Here is an 18,193-nt window from a genome sequence, read left to right as displayed (position 1 = left end):
ATGAATGAGGAGTGATGATACAGGGTGTCATACCCCTCTTGTGTGTCCTGTGTGTAGCTGACCCTCTGTTATACTACTTTCGTAACTTCTACCCCAGGGCATTTCCTTGGCTCCCTTATTTGAGGTCTGTACTATTCCTCTTCTTCCCTGTGGATGCAGATTTGGTGTGTTTTTGTTTCCCTTCTTTGGAACCTCCTTTCCATTCTCCCTACCCCCCCTTTATTAAGGCCCAAGGAAACACTCAAAATATTAGCTCTAATTAACATTTGTCGTTCTTACTTTGCCAAATAGTTTGTAAAAGCGGAGTTGACCTCTTGTCATGAGATTCTTGAACAGAGTAGAAGTAGGGCAAAGTGATAACATTCAGTCTTAACACTCCAATATTGTTACTTCTCCTTTGAGCTCTGACATCTCCGCCTCTTCCTCTCTTCCTTCCTTTTCTTTCTCCTTCCTTTCTCTCCCCTTCCCTCTATCCATCTTTCTCTTGCTAAATCCATCCTCTCTCTTTTTTATGCTAAACACTTACTCGAGTTCAGTCTTTGAATTGGTCACAAACTTCAACCTTCCCCTGTACCCTGAGAGCAAAGATAACTTCAAGACAGCAGAACCAAATCTGAATGTTTCACCACTACATCCTAGAATCAAGCCAGATGTCCACCTCATAATGAGAGTCTTAGGAAAATGGCACAAATACCAGCTTTTCAGGATCAAGACCTTTTCTTCCCACTGTGGTAGGACTCTCCATTTAATTCCTCCATGTTCTGTTCAAGGACTAGAGCTCTGCCGTGCCAGGTTAAAGCAGTTCTGAGTGGAAGAAAATTTTAAGAGTTTGTGATTTGGTTCTAATATTAGCTGAATCTCTTTGACCACGAGGCCAAGACCCAAATTTGACATCATCAAACTTTCTGAAATGGTATGCAAAATATTAGTGCATGTGCACATTACTTGGAAGAAGGCCACAGCTTTCACAAGATTCTTACTAGAATCTCTGACCCAAGTGAGGTAAGTACAGCATAAGGTTCACTGGAATCCCATCTAATTTCCATGGTGCCTACACCCTGGATCTTTTCATTTCCTGTTTCTTCAGAGTTATCTTCAGTACTCCAATCTGCCTAGGATGATTTGCTTGTCTGAATGACTTCCTTCCTCTTAATGACTTTTTAAAAATCTTTTCATACTATAGCCAGTCTCAAAACTCTGGACTCTTGCCCTCTTTTCAGTTAATTCCAGTAGTTGAATAATTTCAGTTCTTTCCAAAACTTTCTCACTCTGATTCATTTAGGTTTTTCCTGGGGTTTTGATTGACAGAAAATCCTGCCTATTTTACTTAGATTGCAACCTGTAGGACAGAAGCTAGAATTTTTTTAATTTGCTCTACATGCCAAATATATGATATATTCTTATCATAAACTGAACCATTCATCTCTAAGGTATAGTGCTCTCTGCAACTCAACATCATTCAGAGGTATATGACTTTAGCTTGTGTTGCTGGTGCAGTTGTAGTAAACAAAACCATATTTTGGAGGTATTGACCTTTATGTCTTTGTGCATGGTCATTATCCTTTCACAACAAACTCATCCGCCTGGTGTAAAATAACTTGCATTGTATTTGAATCTCTCCAGTGTCACTGTGTAATGTAAAATGGATTTACTTCAGACTGAGTGGAGACCTTAGTGACTTTTAGAAAATAATTACTTCCATTCCAGCTAGGATTCCAGGAATACTAGCATTCCATGATGACAGTATTTTAAGTGACCCAGTTTTTGATCTCCTAGGTACCCCTCCACTTGTCTCGTTGTTCATTCTTCTCTAGAAATGATCATGAACTTTCCCTTGGATCACCGAAGGACCCAACAGAACGGCCCATTGGGCCGTACTATTCATTTTCTTCATAATACAGTTTGCCCTCTTTTCAGTTAATTCCAGTAGTTGAATAATTTCAGTTCTTTCTAAAACTTTCTCACTCTGATTCATTTAGGTTTTTCCTGGGGTTTAGGTTTTTCCTGATTATTTATTCTTCTATTCTCTTCAAACATAAGCATATTACTTTTTCCTTAGATAAACATTATATATAATTTTCTCCATCTTAACCCACTGAGCCACCCAGGTACCCTATATTTTCTCCATCTTAAAGAAGCATTCTTGACCCAGCCATTTTATAACATCTTTGTGGGAAAGACACTTTTCACCTGGGTTCCTATTTATAGATGGCCCAAAGAATACCTACTGTATGTATTCCCAAATTTTACTGTACATTAGAATCTTTATTACTATATAGAATGTCTTCTGTGTATTTGGAAAGTGTACACTTTCTTTTCTTTGAAGTGCTGATGTCCATATTTTTTAATTTAATGATTTTGAGGTATAAATGAACAATGTGAGGGATAATTTATATATCATAAAATTCACCATTGTAAATATATAATTCAGTTATTTCTAGTAAATTTATGGAGTTTTGCAACCATCACCACAAACCAGTTTAGAATGTCTCCATCTCTGTGGAATGTTCCCTTAGGCCCTCATGCAGTTAATATTTGCTTCCACTCCCAGCTCAAAGAAAAGACTGAACTGTCTCTGTGGATTTGCCTTATTTGGCTACTTTATGCAAAGGATATTTTATGCAATGGGAGTTATATAATATGTAGCCTTTTGTCTCTGACTTAATGTTCTTGAGTATTTTTAATACTCAAAATAATTGTTTTTGAGTATTTTTTCAGGAGTAAATGCTTCTTGGTTCCTTGTAAGCTTTTGAGTTATTTCCAGGACATTTAAATGGTTGTTTTTGATATTTTTGTCCAGTTTTGTAGTTGCTTTTTGGGGAAAGGATTTGGTGACTTCTTCACTCCACCATGCTGAAGGTCCTAGCCCTTTTTTAAATTTTAGGGAGGAAATGAAAGCCTCCAGGTGAAATCTGACACTGAAGGTTGACTCCACTTTGGATATACTGTGCTTTGATCATAGCAATTATCCTAAGGGACATTTTCTTGAATCATCTTTTCCCATCACTCCTGACATAGGCCATTTAGAGATCTAGAGAATTTAATGTTTTTGTTCAAGAGTCTTTAGAATTCAAGCATTTTCTATTACCTGTTCTTAACCTGGAATCTGCTCAAAGATCTTTCCTCTCCCAAAGAACTCATAGGAACTTTTTATCACTTTTAATTTTCTCAATGAATGGATATTGCAAGTACAAGTACTAGCTAGATTTGGGGAGTTCAGTATAAATGTATATGTCATAAAGGGATCCTTATATCCAGGAAAGTGGAACATTTTTAATCTTAACCATAGCATTGCTTGGTATCATTTTAATAATGAATCAATATAGTGAATAGTAAATCAATTTCATTTACTTGGAGTTCCTGAGTTTTGTCCCCAAGATGGAAAGTATCTGCTCAGCAAAGATATGTGCCATAGAGGGCACTTACCTTTCTTCTTGTACCCCTTGATCCTTCATCCATTGGAGAGAGAATCAAGTTTTCAGGGAAGGAGCAATGGAGTTTTCAGTCAGTCTGACCAAGGCTCCTATAACCATGGCTCAGAAACACCCAAACAGGAAATAGGTGTCTACTTCTTACTCCCTAAACCCCCACCCCCCCGACCCCTTGCCATGTAACCACAGACCATATATCCCAGGGATTATAGTGCCCCTCTCAATACATGGGCACATATAGACATCCCAAAGCTCCTGGTTGGGTTGAAATGAAAGGCAGGTATGTATGATGATAGTGATGATGGTGGTATTGTATGGAGTTGTGATGCGGGAGCTTCTGCTTTTCTCTTTTTAAAGCCAAGGAAGCTGTGCAGAGCAGAAAGAAAAAACTGATTGTTTCTAGCTATGATTGGTGGAATAGAGAGAAACCATTCACCTTTTCTTCTAGAGAGGAACATTTTGACAAATGACACAGAAGTTTCTCCTTCATTCCTTGGTTGGGGATGAGCCCTGAGAAAGAACAAAAGACAATGGACACCCAGGGGCTGCCTTAAAGTCTGCACATCAGTGGGAAAGCCACTGCTCCAGTCCAAGGTCCCGTACATAATTCATCAAGCTGGAGGTCCAGTTGGCACCTCTCCATGAATCTTGTTAAGTACTATATTCACTAATCTGGATCAGTGAAAACCCTAGAAATGAGTACCATTATTTATTCAGCTCAAGTTCTGAGATGCCAATAGATAAAATTTTGGTTTAAGATAAATATGATGAGAAATTAGAAGTCCTTGGATAAATATCTGTGAAATGAAAGGAGCTATTACAGCAAACTGTATGTTTTAGATTATTAATAATAGTCCCTAGGATGGAAGCTGACTTATGTTGTGATGTGTTAAATGCTGATAATGATTTGTCCTGATTTTGCTGGTTTTAATTAGCTCTTGGGATAGAGTACCCAATATCAGGAACCCCTGAGCATGTTACTTACACCTATGTTTTATTGTTGGTGTTTGAATCCTTAATGATAATGAAAGAAAATAGTAGTAAAGACCTTTCAGCCTATAATCATTTGTGTATTTTCACAAACACACCATGGTCAGAGATGAAAATCATAATTTTAATTCCATAATACAAGCCATTTATATTTTCATTCTTTAAAGTGTATTTCCTCTGTGTTCTTTTCCTATTTTTTATTTCATCCTCAGCTTTATTAAGAAGGATGCAAATAGTGAATCAATTTCATTTACTTGGAGTTCATGACCAGTACAGCTTCCCTATATCTTGTCCATCCTCTTTAGAAAATTCCAGTTGAATAGTTTGTGCCTCTTTCTGGTCTTCAAGGAACATCCTAGATGATTTTCTTAGAGTTCTAGCTCCTTCCAGTTTGAAGTTCTGCAAGATGGCAATGTATCATTCTAGTAGGACTTCCAAAATATTGTTAGAGAAGCTGGAAGAGTAGAAAAGAAGAGATCTTCTGTAAACCATAAGAATCTATTCTGAGGCCTATCTGGATGTTTCCCCCCAGTAATAATTGGAGTCAACTTAGCAGGAGTAATCCGCTAAAGAAGGCAGAAAAATGAATCAGCTGAAAAATGTTCATTTTTGTCTAAGAGATATAGTTGTAGCCTTGTGTCAGTGGTGAATATCTCACAGTCTTGCTAATAAACTTTTTTTCCATTTTGCTCATAGATCAGTTGTGTTTTACCAGATTCTATCAGGAATGCATTAAAGAGATGATCCAAACATTATTCCAAGCTGGGGAAATAATTTATTATCTTGAACTAGTAATGGCTTAAAGAAATCACTAAAAATGTTTTCAGACTACTGTTTGAAGTTTAGTATCCATTATATTGAAACTGAAGTTGTTATATTTGTGCAATATTGGCAAATTATTAAATGGATAATGCTAAATAACCACACCTAACTAGCTAATTCAACTTGGATTGAGTGGAAGGAATATATTCTATACTTTTCCAGACATAGCAGAATGAAACTTTCCTTAAGGTCAGAATTCAACAAGTAGTGTGATTTTCTTGTAATGGGAGCCATATGCATTGCCTTAGCTAAAGTGAGTATTCAATTGCAAGAATTTCTCTTATTTCTTTACCAACTTGAATTTTGTTCTAAGAAAGAATATGTGTTTTAATATGACAGTCTATTGCATGGGAAATAGGTGGGATATAAAATCATAAAAACAAGAAACCATTTTGAGTACTTAGAGGGACCTCTTCTAAGGTATTTACATTTATTACGTCTTTTAGTCTTCAGATTTGGTATATGGAGGAAGAAGGTGTTATTATTATTGTTACCTTCACTTTACAGATGAGGAAACTAAGGTCCTATAGGCCAAGCAACTTACTCAACATCAAACTTAGTAAATGATGGAGCCTGGATTTCAAACTCAGGCAGTCTTACTACAGAGTTGGAGCAGTTAGCCACTGTTGAATTAACTAAAGAAGTAACATGCCTAAGGAATATTAACACTTGGATCTCCCAACAATATCCTCTCCTGCCTCTGCCTCCCTGCATCACCCCTCCCCCAGCACACCAAAACAATCACGAAGATGATTTCCATTCTGCCAACAGCATCACTATCTTACAAATATCACAGTTTAAAAATCTTGAATTACTTCTGGCTTCCCTGCTTCTTTTCACTTTTATCTGCAACACAGACTATCAGAGAGTGTAGATACCAAGAAACTTGTCAATAAAGAGTTTTGTGTCATTGAGTTTCTGCTGGGGCAAGTAATACCAGTACTAGGTACTGCGCTTTGTTTCCGTTTCACATGGTCAAAACCAGAGACTTAAGAAATGTTCATATTAGGGGCGCCTAGGTGGCTCAGTGGGTTAAGCCTCTGCCTTCAGGTCATGATCCCAGGGTCCTAGGATCCAGCCTCGAATCAGGCTCTCTGCTCAGCAGGGAGCCTGCTTCCTCATCTCTCTCTGCCTGCCTCTCTGCCTACTTGTGATCTCTGTCTGTCAAATAAATAAATAAAATCTTTAAAAAAAAATGTTCATATTAGAAGCCAACAAACAGTAATGTTCCAATCACTTCCCAATGAAAAGTTATTAAATGATGAGACAGATTAAGCAATGGTATTTTTATTAGCTTTATTTTTTTTTTAAAGACTTTATTTATTTATTTGACAGATAGAGATCACAAGTAGGCATAGAGGCAGGCAGAGAGAGAGAGGAGGAAGCAGGCTCCCTGCTGAGCGGAGAGCCAGATGCTGGGCTGCATCCCACCTGGGATCATGACCTGAGCCGAAGGCAGAGGCTTTAACCCACTGAGCCACCCAGGCGCCCTTAGCTTTATTTATTTTTTTTTTTTAAATTAACTCTGAGCTACAGGGAATATTAAAGAAAGGGGAATGTATTTGGCAACAGACTGCGATTAAAGTTCAATACTTATATTTGTTGCAGAAGGCTTTATTTGAAAATGATGAATTCCTTGTGCTGGGGCAAGTCCCTCCGGGAGCTATTAATCAGTACTTTACCAAGAGTCCGCTGTGTCTCAGGAAAAAAAAACTACAAATCCCAGAATGCACTCTCCCTTATCCTTTCGCGAGAATACCGGAGGTCTAGATCAACCAATCCCTTCATGAAAAGCGTAGCTATCAGCCAATCCAAAGGCGAATGGACGCCCCGGGGGCGGGAGGAGCAAGGCGCCCTAAGATTTGAAATACGAGAGTCAGCGCGGCTGCCGGACTTGGTTCTGGAAACTCGGTTTTTCTCGAGTTGGTTCAGGTCTTTTGTGGGTAGGTGGCGGGGCTCAGACATCCTGGAGAAGATGAGGGAGGTGGGATCTAGGGCTTCCGGATCCGCCTGTCGCTCTAAGGGAAAGTGGGTTTCTGCGCGGGATTTATTTTCGGGAAGGAGGTCTGTGAAATGCACGGTTTGTTGACTCGTCGGGGTGGGCGGCGGTGAGGCTGGAAGGTTCCGGGTTTCAGCCAACGAGAGATGTGTGGCCCGTCCGGGAAGGTTTTAGGTTTGGGGGAGAGTTTTAGCGATTCAGAAAACTGGGGGAGCTTGCCGCCTTACCGGACCTTGTTTTACAAAAGAGGCCCCTAAGGCGCAGAGAGTGCGGCTGACTTGTACCTTTCCTGGACCAAGCCCACTAAACTCCCTCTCCCGTCGCCTGTTGAGTGCTACTTTTCCTGACCTTAGCGGGAGGGAGAGGCCGGGTTCCTGTGGGGTCTTCTCCTAGGAGAGGGGGCCGTCCGTGTGGGACCTGGCCATGCAGGCCGGAATTCAAATGCTCAGAGCTGGGTAGAAGTTACCAATTTTACTCGTGAGAAAACGGGGTCAGAATCATTTCCCCAAGGTCATAGAGCTGTGCGAGTGTCTTGTGCAGTTACACTACTGACGGATCCCTAGGAGGTAAAGATGTCCTTCCTGGAATCTTGAGTTTTAACCGTGGTTGAGTCCCAGGTGGCTTGATCTGCCCGGGAATATCTAGAGTTAAAAGTAAGCTGCTAACTACTTTCTAGCAAAGGTCACACTGCCAAAATAGGATTGATTAGAAGATGAGCCTGGTTTGATTTCAGTAACTCATAAGAAATACGATGTTCTATTTGTTTTGTAGCATTTTCTCCCAAAATGATAGAGGACGAACTCGCACTGTTTGATAAAAGCATAAATGAGTTTTGGAATAAATTCAAAAGCAGTGTCAGTGACACTTCCTGTCAGATGGTGGGACTAAGAGACACCTACAAAGACTCCATCAAAGCATGTGCAGGTAACGGAGGTTAACTTGTAACATGCTGTTTTGTTGTTCTTGCTTTTTAGTTATTTCAGCTGAATTAAAACTTCAATTCCAACTTCTCTTTCAGAAAAGCTGTCTGTGAAATTAAAGGAAGAAGAACGAATGGTTGAGATGTTTTTGGAGTATCAAAATCGTAAGCTATAGTTCACAGAGATTTTTTTTTAGATTGAACTTCTTTATGCAATCCCTCATACCAGTAAAACAATGTATTGTGTGTGTGTGTGTGTGTGTGTATACACACACATATATAAAACTAATAAACATTTGTGTACCTACAACTCAGCTTAAGAAATAGAACTTTGCACATCTACTTTTCTCACACCTTCCAGAAGGTAACATTATATAGTATTATAGGACGCAATATTTAGTATTGTGTTTTTGAATGTTATATAAATGGCATTTTTGTGTGTATTTTGTTCCTTTTTTAAATTCAACAGTATGCTTCTGAGATTCATCTGTGCTGATGTGTAAATGCCAGTTATTTGAAAAATGAATTTGTTTTCCCATTGGAAATCATAGGCTAGGGTTTGAAAAGCTGGAGTTCCTCAGTTCTTTGGAGGTAGGGTTAGTACTCTTGACTGTTTTTCTCCATATTTTTCCTGTTGTTCTTGCCATGGTAGGCTATATTCTGGCCTTTTACCTGTGTTTACTTTCTAAGCTGCCTTATCTATTAGCCATTTAGGATGTTTTCAGTTTTTCACCATTACAAATAATACTGAAAACAATTCTTTGTGTATAAATACTTTCACATATCTTGTTTTCTTAAGGTTACTTGTAAAAATGAAATAACTAATCAAAGGACATGAATATTCTTAAGACTCGTTTTGCAATGTCAAAAATATGCCACAAGGACTCCAATATTTTGCATTCTTCTCAACACTAGCTATTATTTTTGTAAACATTGTAATAAATGAAAATTGGTATGTCATTGCTTTATTTGCATTTCTGGGATTACTACTTAGATTAAATTGTCTTTCATATTTATTAACCATCTGCAGTCTACATTTCTTATGTTTATTCCTTTGTCTGTTTTTGTCTTAGGAATTTATATTTGTGTCTTCTTTAGATTAAGAACAATTGGGGGAGAATATTTAGTGCTCAAAGCATGGTCTTTGAAATCAAGTCCTGAGTTTGAATCTTTGTCTTACTATTTATTGTATCCTAGCACATAAAGGTTTAAGCAAGTCAGCCAACTGCTTTTTCCTCTTTTAAATTAGACCTTCAAAATGTATTATAGTGAAGTTGAAGTAAATTTATAGAAATATAAGGTGTTGAAGAAAGTTCCTAGCATATAGTAGAGTTTTATGCTTATTTGAATCAAATGTAAGGTTTTTTTGCCCATTTATTAATTTTTATGTAGCTAGTGTATGTCTTTCTCTTTGATTTCTTTTTGCCTTTGAATAAAAAGATCTTTCTTTCTCTTTTTTTTTTAGATTTTAAAAATCTAAATCTACAGCGAGAGAGGAAACAAGTAGGGGAGTGGGAGAGAGAGAATAGGCTTCCTACTGAGAAGGGAGCTGAATGTGGGTCTCGATCTCAAGACCCTGGGATAATGACCTGAGCCGAAGGCAGATGCTTAACAGCTGAGCCACCCAGGTGCCCCCAAAAGATCTTTTTCCCCATAGAACTAACTTTATATTCAGATACCGTCTTTTAGGTTTTGCAAGATTTCATTTTATATTTAAATATTTAATAAATATGGAATTTATTTTGAATTTCAGCACAGTTTGGGGAATCATCTACCACTTGATTTTATATTTCATTTTTCATATTAATTTCTTAAATCTACCAGTGTTTGTTTGGGAATGCTATTTTTGTTTAAACTGTATGTCATTTCTTCAGCTGGTACCCCACTATTGTATTAAAAGTGCCGATATCACAGATGTTAAATTTAATAGGACCGGTCTCTGTCCTCATTATTTTTCTTACCATATTTCCTTAACTATTCTCACCTGTGTATTCATCAGATAAATTTTATAATACTTTTCTAGATCTTCCTTTTCCCTTCCCTCCAAATTCCATTGGGACTGCATTAAATATAGAAATGAATTTGGAGGGCGCCTGGGTGACTCAGTGGGTTAAGCCTCTGCCTTCGGCTTGGGTCATGATTCCAGGGTCCTGGGATCGAGTCCCACATCGGGCTCTCTGCTCAGCGGGGAGCCTGCTTCCCTTGCTCTCTCTGTCTGCCTCTCTGCCTACTTGTGATCTCTGTCTGTCAAGTAAATAAATAAAAATCTTAAAAGAAAAGAAATGAATTTGGGAAATATTGACATCTTTATAATATTTAGAAGCATAAAATGTCTTTCCATATATCCAGGTCAAATCAAATACGTGTCTCAGACAGGTTTTGCCCTTTTTTTCTTATGGGGCCTACATACTTCTTGATCTAGATTATTCCTGGATGTTTTGTTTATTACCAATGTAAATGAGTTTTCATCCTTCCTTCCTCTCTGTCTCCCTCCCTCTCCTCTTACACTTCTTTCTGTTTTTCTGGTATCTTCCAAAATCATTAATATAACATTAGAATGAACTGTTTCTTTAAAGTGCTGTGTAAAAACATCGTCCAGATTTTGGTTGTTTTTATATACTTATACTTTATATACTTATTTGAAGAGCAAAGCTGCAAGGGTCTTTTATTTTCAAATGCAAATAGAAAAGAATAGGATTTTTTTTCTTTCTGTTTTTATAATTTTTGAACCATTAGGAAGCACTTATCAATCAAAACATTATTGATCTTATGATAAAGTCGGTATTCCTTATCTGTGATAGATGTTGGAGAGCAAACTATATATAGTCTAACTAACATTTTGTGCTTCTTACAGAAATCTGCAGGCAGAATAACGTCATTCAAGAAAAAAAAGATAACTTGTTAAGGTTGATTGCTAGAATAAAAGACAAAAAGCAAGAACTGGAAGTACTGACCTCAAATATTCAGGATCTTAAGGAGGAATATGCTAAGAAGAAGGAAAGTAAGTTTCCAGTTGTACTCATATTTAAAACATTAACCTAAATTTCAGAGTGATGATGGTTCACAATTCTGTATGTCTGCCTTCACTCCAGTTCATTACTAAAAATGGGTAACATATCTTGTGGGCATAGCCAGCTACTCATTTCGGCAAGGAAGCCGTGTGAAGTTAGCTAAGTGGGCTTTATTTTCTCTTGTTTTACTTAAAGGTCCTTTTGATTTATCTTAAAACTAGAACCATAATGCAATTGATATGGGAGCTTAATTAAGCAGAGAGGGAGACAATTTCACTAAATAAGATTTTTCTGGAGAAGGCATAGTATAATTCATGTAACAGAGTTATTGATCACACATTCTCTGCCAGGAACCATTAGGCACATTCTTTATGCTGTAAAGTCTCTTTGTCTAAAAAAATTTCATATTCAAATATATGTATTTTTTTTTTTTTAAATCTTAGCTATTTCTGCTGCTAACAAAGCTAATGAAGAGAGGTTGAAAAGACTACAGAAATCTGCAGATTTATATAAAGATCGACTTGGACTAGAAATTCGTAAAATTTATGGTATGTATATTAATGTAAAACATAAGAGATTAGAAAGGTATATCTTAAGTAGAGAATTTTAAAAATGCTGTCAAAGAAAATAATGACAGCATTATTAACTTTTTAGAAAATAGGAAAGAATTAAAAAATTTTTCATCATCTTAACATCATTACTGATGCCTTGGTTATTTATCATCCGGTATTTTAATAAATGTATATTTGGCATGATTGTTCCTTGTTCTTACTGGTATTGTATGATTAGCATTTTTCCAGTTGCTATAGCCTTCCTATGGTAATTTTAAAATCGTGGTATAATAATTCATTCCACTAATGTGTCTTAATTTATCCAGTCTTTTATCTGTCATTTAATACAGGTTTGTTTCTAACTTAATATTTGGATTCTGCCTGTGTTTCAGTTTTAGAAGTACTACAGTGATTACAGACTTCTCCATTTCTTTTGTATAATTTCCATGGAATTCCCAAAGAAGCATTATTGGGTTAAAGCATGTAAATATTTTAATAGCTGTTGTATGTAGTATACATGCCAGTTTATAGCACTGTTCATTGTGTTAGCAGTCCCCAAGATCACCGTCTGGTTTGGTGATTCCCTAGAAGGACTTATAGGGCTCTGCATATAGTCCTATTCATGGCTCAGATTTATTGCCGAGAGGATACAAAAAAAAAAAAAAAAAAAAAACAACCAGCCCCCAAAAGGCACTGGGGCAAAGTCTAAAAGAAACACTTTTTCAGGCATAATTTTTTAAGAATCTTAACCCAGCAGAGTTAAGATCAAGTACAGAGTCACTGCGCTTAATTCCTTTAGCACTGAATGTGACAATACCTATAAAGTGTTGTCTACCAGGGAAGCCCATCAGAGACTCGTGTAGCTTGTGCTGGTTTTCCCTGGACTTCACCCCATATGATTTTCCCTTTGCTGATTTTGCCATAGCCTTTCACTGTAATAAATCATAGCCCTGAGTATGACCCTGTGGAGAGTCCTACGAGTCCTCCTAGTGACTCTTCAAACCTGGGGTGGTTGGGGGGCAGTGGGCAACACACTAGCCAACAACCATCTTGCAAGCAGGCCTTTTTAAGAGTCTTAATGATAACAGCATCAGGCCTGCCATATTAATTCTTTTGTGCACAACTCTCTACAATGTATAGAATACCCACTTCATTGTCTTCTTGTCAGAGTTATAGTTTTTAAAGTCTGTTTGTGTTTGATTTTTTTTGGCAGTTGACTAGAAAATATTGGAGCATTTATTTTTAAATGCATTTCTTTGGTTATTATTGGAAAGGTAAACCTTTTTTCTGTATACTTAATTATATCTCTTTGTCTGGGCTTTCAATTCATATATCTATTAGTCTTTTCTCTGGCCCATCACCTGTTAGAATAAGCTTTTAATAAAAATGTGAACCTTTTGATTAGAGGGAAATACAAATTTCAACTCTGAATTTTTGATTCATTGGAGACTTACTGTCATCCTGAGGTGCTTTTTTGAACAAGAAGGCTTTAAAATTATTTTAGATTTAAAAATAGAACTTTCTCATAGCCCCCAAAGTCAGGAAATAATGTTTTTTAAAGAAGAGAACCCAAATTAAACCCTTCATTATTTTAGGAAGTCTTTATTCTCTTTGGTATGTATCCCTCCCATTACTATTAACACTTTTAAAAATCTGGTGTACTAGGGGGGCACCTCGGTGGCATAGTCAGCTAAGTGACAGACTCTTGGTTACGGCTCAGGTCATGATCTCAGGGTTGTGAGATCAAACCCCGTGACAGGTGTCGTGCTCCCCGCTCAGTGCAGTCTGCTTAAGATTCTCTCTCCCTCTCCCCTTCCCCACCCCTCTCTTAAATAAGTAAATAAGCATTTTTTAGGAAATCTGGTGTACTAATGTAATTATTTCATTTTGAATACAAATGTAAGAAATGTTTTTCAAAATTTCTGAGTATTACTTTTTGTAATTAAAACCATTTTAAAAATGAGATTTCCTAATTATGCTGTAGAGCAAAATTAAAATGTATGTGAGTTTCTACTTTGTGGTTGCCATTTTTAATTTCTAATGGGCATTTACTCTTTTGGGAGCATTTGGATGTCTTTTGGAAAACACATTAAGACTGGATTACTATGTAGAAAAGGTCAGATTAAATCTGTTCAGTAATACATTTTTTATTGTGGTAAAACTATATGATCCAGAATTTGGCATTTTAACTCTTTTTATCATACAGTTTGTTGACATTAATTATATTCATAGTGCTGTGAAACCATCACCACATTTCCAGAATGTTTCATCACTGCAGACAGAAATTATATACTCATTAAGCAATAATTTCTTATTCCTCCTCCCCCAGCCCCTGATAACCTCTAATCTATTTCCCATCTCCATAAATTTACCTATTCCAAGTATTTCACATAGGTGAAATAGTATAGTATTTGTTCTTTTGCATCTGGATTGTTTTACTTAGCATGTTTTTAAGGTTCATTCATGTTGGATGCATATCAGAAGTTCATCACTTTTTGTATGACCTGTTGTGTGTATATACTGTATTTTGTTTATCTAGTCATGTAACAGTGAACACATGGTTATTATCACCTTTTGGCTACTGTGAATACTGCTGCTATAAACATTGGCAAAGTTACCTGAGTCCCTATTTTCAGTTCTTTTGAGTATACCCCTTGAAATGGAGTCCCTGGGTCCTATTGTAATTCTCGATTTAAACTTTTGGAGGAACTGACAAACTTTTCTTCAGCTTGGGCACCATTTTCTATTCCCACCAGCAGGGTTCTAATTTCTCCATGTCTTTATCCACACTCTTCTTTTCTTGTTTTGTTACAACTCTAATGGTAGGTGTGAAACGATAGCTCACTGTGGTTTTTGGTTTGCATTTCCCCAGTGATTAGTGGTGGTGACCATCTTTCCGTGTGCTTACTGACCGTTTGTATCTCTTCTTTGGAGAAATATCTATTTAAGTCCTTTTGTCCATTTTTGAATTGGGTTGCTTTTCTTTTGGCTGTTCAGTTGTGGTTTTTAAAAATATATCCTGTATATTAAATCCATGTCAAAGATATGATTTACAAATATTTTCTCCCATTCTGTAGATTATCTTTTTACTCTCTAGCTAGTACCCTTTGAAAGACAAAAGTTTTTAATTTTGATGAAGTCCAATTTATTAGTTGTTTTCTTTCGTTACTCATGCTTTTTAAAATCATATTTAAACTATAGTTCATTTAAAACTAACTTGTAACTTGTACATTTGGAGGCTTGGTTTACTTGTGTGTGTGTGTGTGTATTTAGCATATAAATACTAAGGACAGAGGTGAGAAGGCTCATCTCCATGGAAAGCTTTGGCATGATAAAATATTCTCATACCAAATAATCTAATCTCTCTTTTCAGGTGATAAATTACAGTTTATATTCACTAATATTGACCCTAAGCATCCTGAGAACCCATTTATGTTTTCCCTCCACCTAAACGAAGCCAGGGAGTATGAAGGTATGTATTCCTATCTCTTAAATGGCATTTAAGGGTGGCATCCTCAAATGTTATCTGATTCCACATACAGAGTAATATGACAGAAGTAATTCCCACAAGGTGGTGCTTTTTTGCCAGTCTTGCTTCATGGGATACTGTCTTCTAAAGGCTGTGAGTATAGTAGTGATTTATAGTTATTATGTAGGATCCTTAATATGTACTTTGTCTTCAGGATGGCACAGTGCCTCAAGACCACAGATCACTGCACTTCATACACAAGTGTGAATTAGCCTTTTAAAGAACTTAAAGCTAAAGCTGTAAAGGATATAACCATGTAAATGTGAATATTATAATTTATACAAGTAGGTGATTTTAAAAGCAAATGCTAAGTCATCAGAATGTAATCATTTATTTCTCAAAAATCAATTTAAGAAATATTACCATCTCCTGAAAAATCCCATACATTGATAATGTAGCTCATTTACTGATTCTCCAGCAGACCAGAAAGAAGGTCATCGATTTCTGGGGAATATATATGATTGATAGTAGGGGGACAAGAAGAGAATGGAAATATACTTATCTCCTTTTTTATTCTTCTAATGCCCCCTTTAAAGTAATTTTTCATTTATTGGAGTTCAGGAAAATGGTTCTCAGCTCATTAGACCTGTGTTCTCAGCTTAAAGCACTTACGGCAGACAAGCACTCAGGAGAACTGCTGAGTTGTCTCCCTGATGTACCCTGGTGACTCGGTCCTCATTCTCAGGGATTTCTTTATTTTAGGAATCTAATTCATGTACAGATTTTTTTTTTCTCTCTCAGTGAATATCTTTCAAAGAAAGCTAAATTTTAAAAAGCAAACTAAAAAAACCACATACCTAGGTTTTTAGTGTTCTCCAAATTGTATATTCTCTCTTGCTACATAGTACCACAGTATTTAATAGTGTACTAAAATAGAATCTATAGTGTGATTTTGACCCTAGTGCTCTTTGCTAATCTTTCCCTCATGGTCATGGTCCTTGTTTCCTAAACAATCTCAACCAAAGCTAGAAATCTGGCATCGTCGAATTTCTTCTTGGAAAAATCTCTCCCAAATTGTTGGGAGAGAAAGCGGGATCATTCCTTTCCTTTGACCACCCTCACCGGAGACTTGCTCCCAAGATGTACCATTTTATGCAACTACATGTGAGAACTGTGCTATTACTTATGACTTGTGTCTCATGTGATTAGTAAACCCTATAATTACCACTTTTAGAATAGCAGTCACATTTTCTAATGAAAACTTAAAAAAGCTTAGATTTTCCCCATAATTATAAGTTATTAAAAGCTGGCATTGAAAGTTGTTCTTTTTTGATGTAGTGACCAGAAACTAAAAGCCAAGCCAAAGGTTTACAGAGAAAACTGATTAACCATTTAAAAAAACAACACACACACCTATTAAAATAGTTTAGTCAAAATATAATGTATAGAAAGATGATGGGAAATGGCATTCTGTTCTTTACTACTAAGCTCCTCAATCCCTTGACTACCATCTGTTTACATTTGAAGTAAGATTGTAGTACTTAAGATTTTAATATTTAGAGATTAAACAAAGAACAGGTCCAAAAGATAGTTTAGGATATGAAAATCAAGTGTATCTATTGTTCTGTGCTCAAAGCATCTCAGTAAAATGGAATTGAAATGATTTGAATCAGATGAAAGCATCTAAATTAGAAACACTTCTCTTCTATAAAAAATCTCACTCAAATTATCTTTTTTTTTTCTCCTAGTGTCAGATAGTTCTCCTCATCTTGAGTGCCTGACAGAATTCCAAGAGAATGTAAGGAAGACCAACAATTTCTCGGCTTTTCTTGCCAATGTTCGGAAAGCTTTTACTGCTATGGTTTATAATTAATGTATGAATAGTATATAAAAACTGTTTATTTTTCTTCCCTATTATATATCTATCTCTCTTTTTTTCTTATCATTGTGTATCTCTTTTAAAGAAATTCTCATTATCCATTATTTGCCTATAATTCTTTTGTATTTCTCTAACATTTCTATGTGGTATATTTCTTTAAATTATTTTAATTAGGGCGCCTGGGTGGCTCAGTGGGTTAAGCCACTGCCTTCAGCTCAGGTCATGATCTCAGGGTCCTGGGATCGAGTCCCGCATCGGGCTCTCTGCTCAGTGGAGAGCCTGCTTCCTCCTCTCTCTCTCTCTCTGCCTGCCTCTCTGCCTACTTGTGATCTCTCTCTGTCAAATAAATAAATAAAATCTTTAAAAAAAAAAAAAAAAAAAAAAATTATTTTAATTAAAATCTTAAGAAATAAAATTTATAAAGTCAAATGTGTCCTTTCTAAAGTGAGAGATAGTATACTACGTATATGTATGTATGTATGTATGTATGTGTGTGTGTACATATTTTTTAAATGGCAGGCATGGGTAATTTAAGGCTAGCCTGGGAATGAGAATTCGTACAACTGACACTGTGTCTCATTGGTTTCAAAGCTTTTTATTTTTTATTTTTTTAAAAGATTTTATTTATTTATTTGCCAGAGAGAGCAAGAGAGCACAAGCAGGGAGAGTAGCAGGGATCCTGATGTGGGTCTTGATCAGACCTTAGGATCGTGACCCCAGCCGAAGGCAGGTACTTACCCGACTGAGCCACCCAAGCACCCCTCCAAGCTTTTTAAGGCCACAGACTAGTAATAAAAAATTAGGAATGTGGGTCCAACCTAAGGATAGCAAATTTTGAAATGTACTTGGCAAAATAAATACTACTATCTACTATTATTCATAAAGGAAAGAATACTTTTCTCTCACACCGAAAGGAATCTATAGTTAAAATGAAGGGCAAAACTTCACCTCAGAAGGTTGGCAGGATTCTGCTAAGATACTCAAAAAGGGCATATTTTTGAAAACCCAAATGTAGAAAGTTTACAATGCATTTCCATTTTATAACATTTATACTGTTTAATTGTGGTCTGGATATAAGTTCGACATCTTGGAGTCTTCAATAGAGACTAGAGTTCAAATGTC

General features: G+C 36.5%; 1 protein-coding gene across 2 annotated transcripts; it reads left to right on the top strand.

Annotated features, from left to right (window-relative positions):
- Positions 1 to 7,081: 7,081 nt before the first annotated feature.
- SPC25 (SPC25 component of NDC80 kinetochore complex) lies at positions 7,082 to 17,223 on the top strand. Of its 2 annotated transcripts, none has more exons than XM_032355857.1 (7): positions 7,082 to 7,186; positions 8,014 to 8,166; positions 8,261 to 8,326; positions 11,016 to 11,162; positions 11,616 to 11,720; positions 15,097 to 15,195; positions 16,941 to 17,223. In XM_032355857.1, the coding sequence occupies exons 2-7, from the start codon at positions 8,028 to 8,030 to the stop codon at positions 17,063 to 17,065; spliced, it is 681 nt and encodes a 226-aa protein (XP_032211748.1). In that variant the 5' UTR covers positions 7,082 to 7,186; positions 8,014 to 8,027; the 3' UTR covers positions 17,066 to 17,223. The 2 variants fall into 2 exon arrangements, with proteins under 2 accessions (XP_032211748.1, XP_032211749.1); XM_032355858.1 differs by lacking the exon at positions 7,082 to 7,186 and adding an exon at positions 7,228 to 7,307.
- Positions 17,224 to 18,193: the final 970 nt, after the last annotated feature.

This window comes from Mustela erminea, chromosome 8, assembly GCF_009829155.1.
Source record: "Mustela erminea isolate mMusErm1 chromosome 8, mMusErm1.Pri, whole genome shotgun sequence".
In the NCBI taxonomy this organism is placed as follows: domain Eukaryota; kingdom Metazoa; phylum Chordata; class Mammalia; order Carnivora; family Mustelidae; genus Mustela; species Mustela erminea.
Note: the sequence above shows the minus strand (reverse complement) of the source record. Positions and strands in the feature narration are given on the sequence as shown.

Excerpts from the sequence above, each read along its gene's own strand:
- SPC25 (XM_032355857.1), top strand. The coding sequence starts at position 8,028 with ATGATAGAGGACGAACTCGCACTGTTTGATAAAAGCATAAATGAGTTT. Across the intron at positions 8,167-8,260 it reads CTCCATCAAAGCATGTGCAG|AAAAGCTGTCTGTGAAATTA; the intron begins GTAACGGAGGTT and ends CTTCTCTTTCAG. Across the intron at positions 8,327-11,015 it reads GTTTTTGGAGTATCAAAATC|AAATCTGCAGGCAGAATAAC; the intron begins GTAAGCTATAGT and ends TGCTTCTTACAG.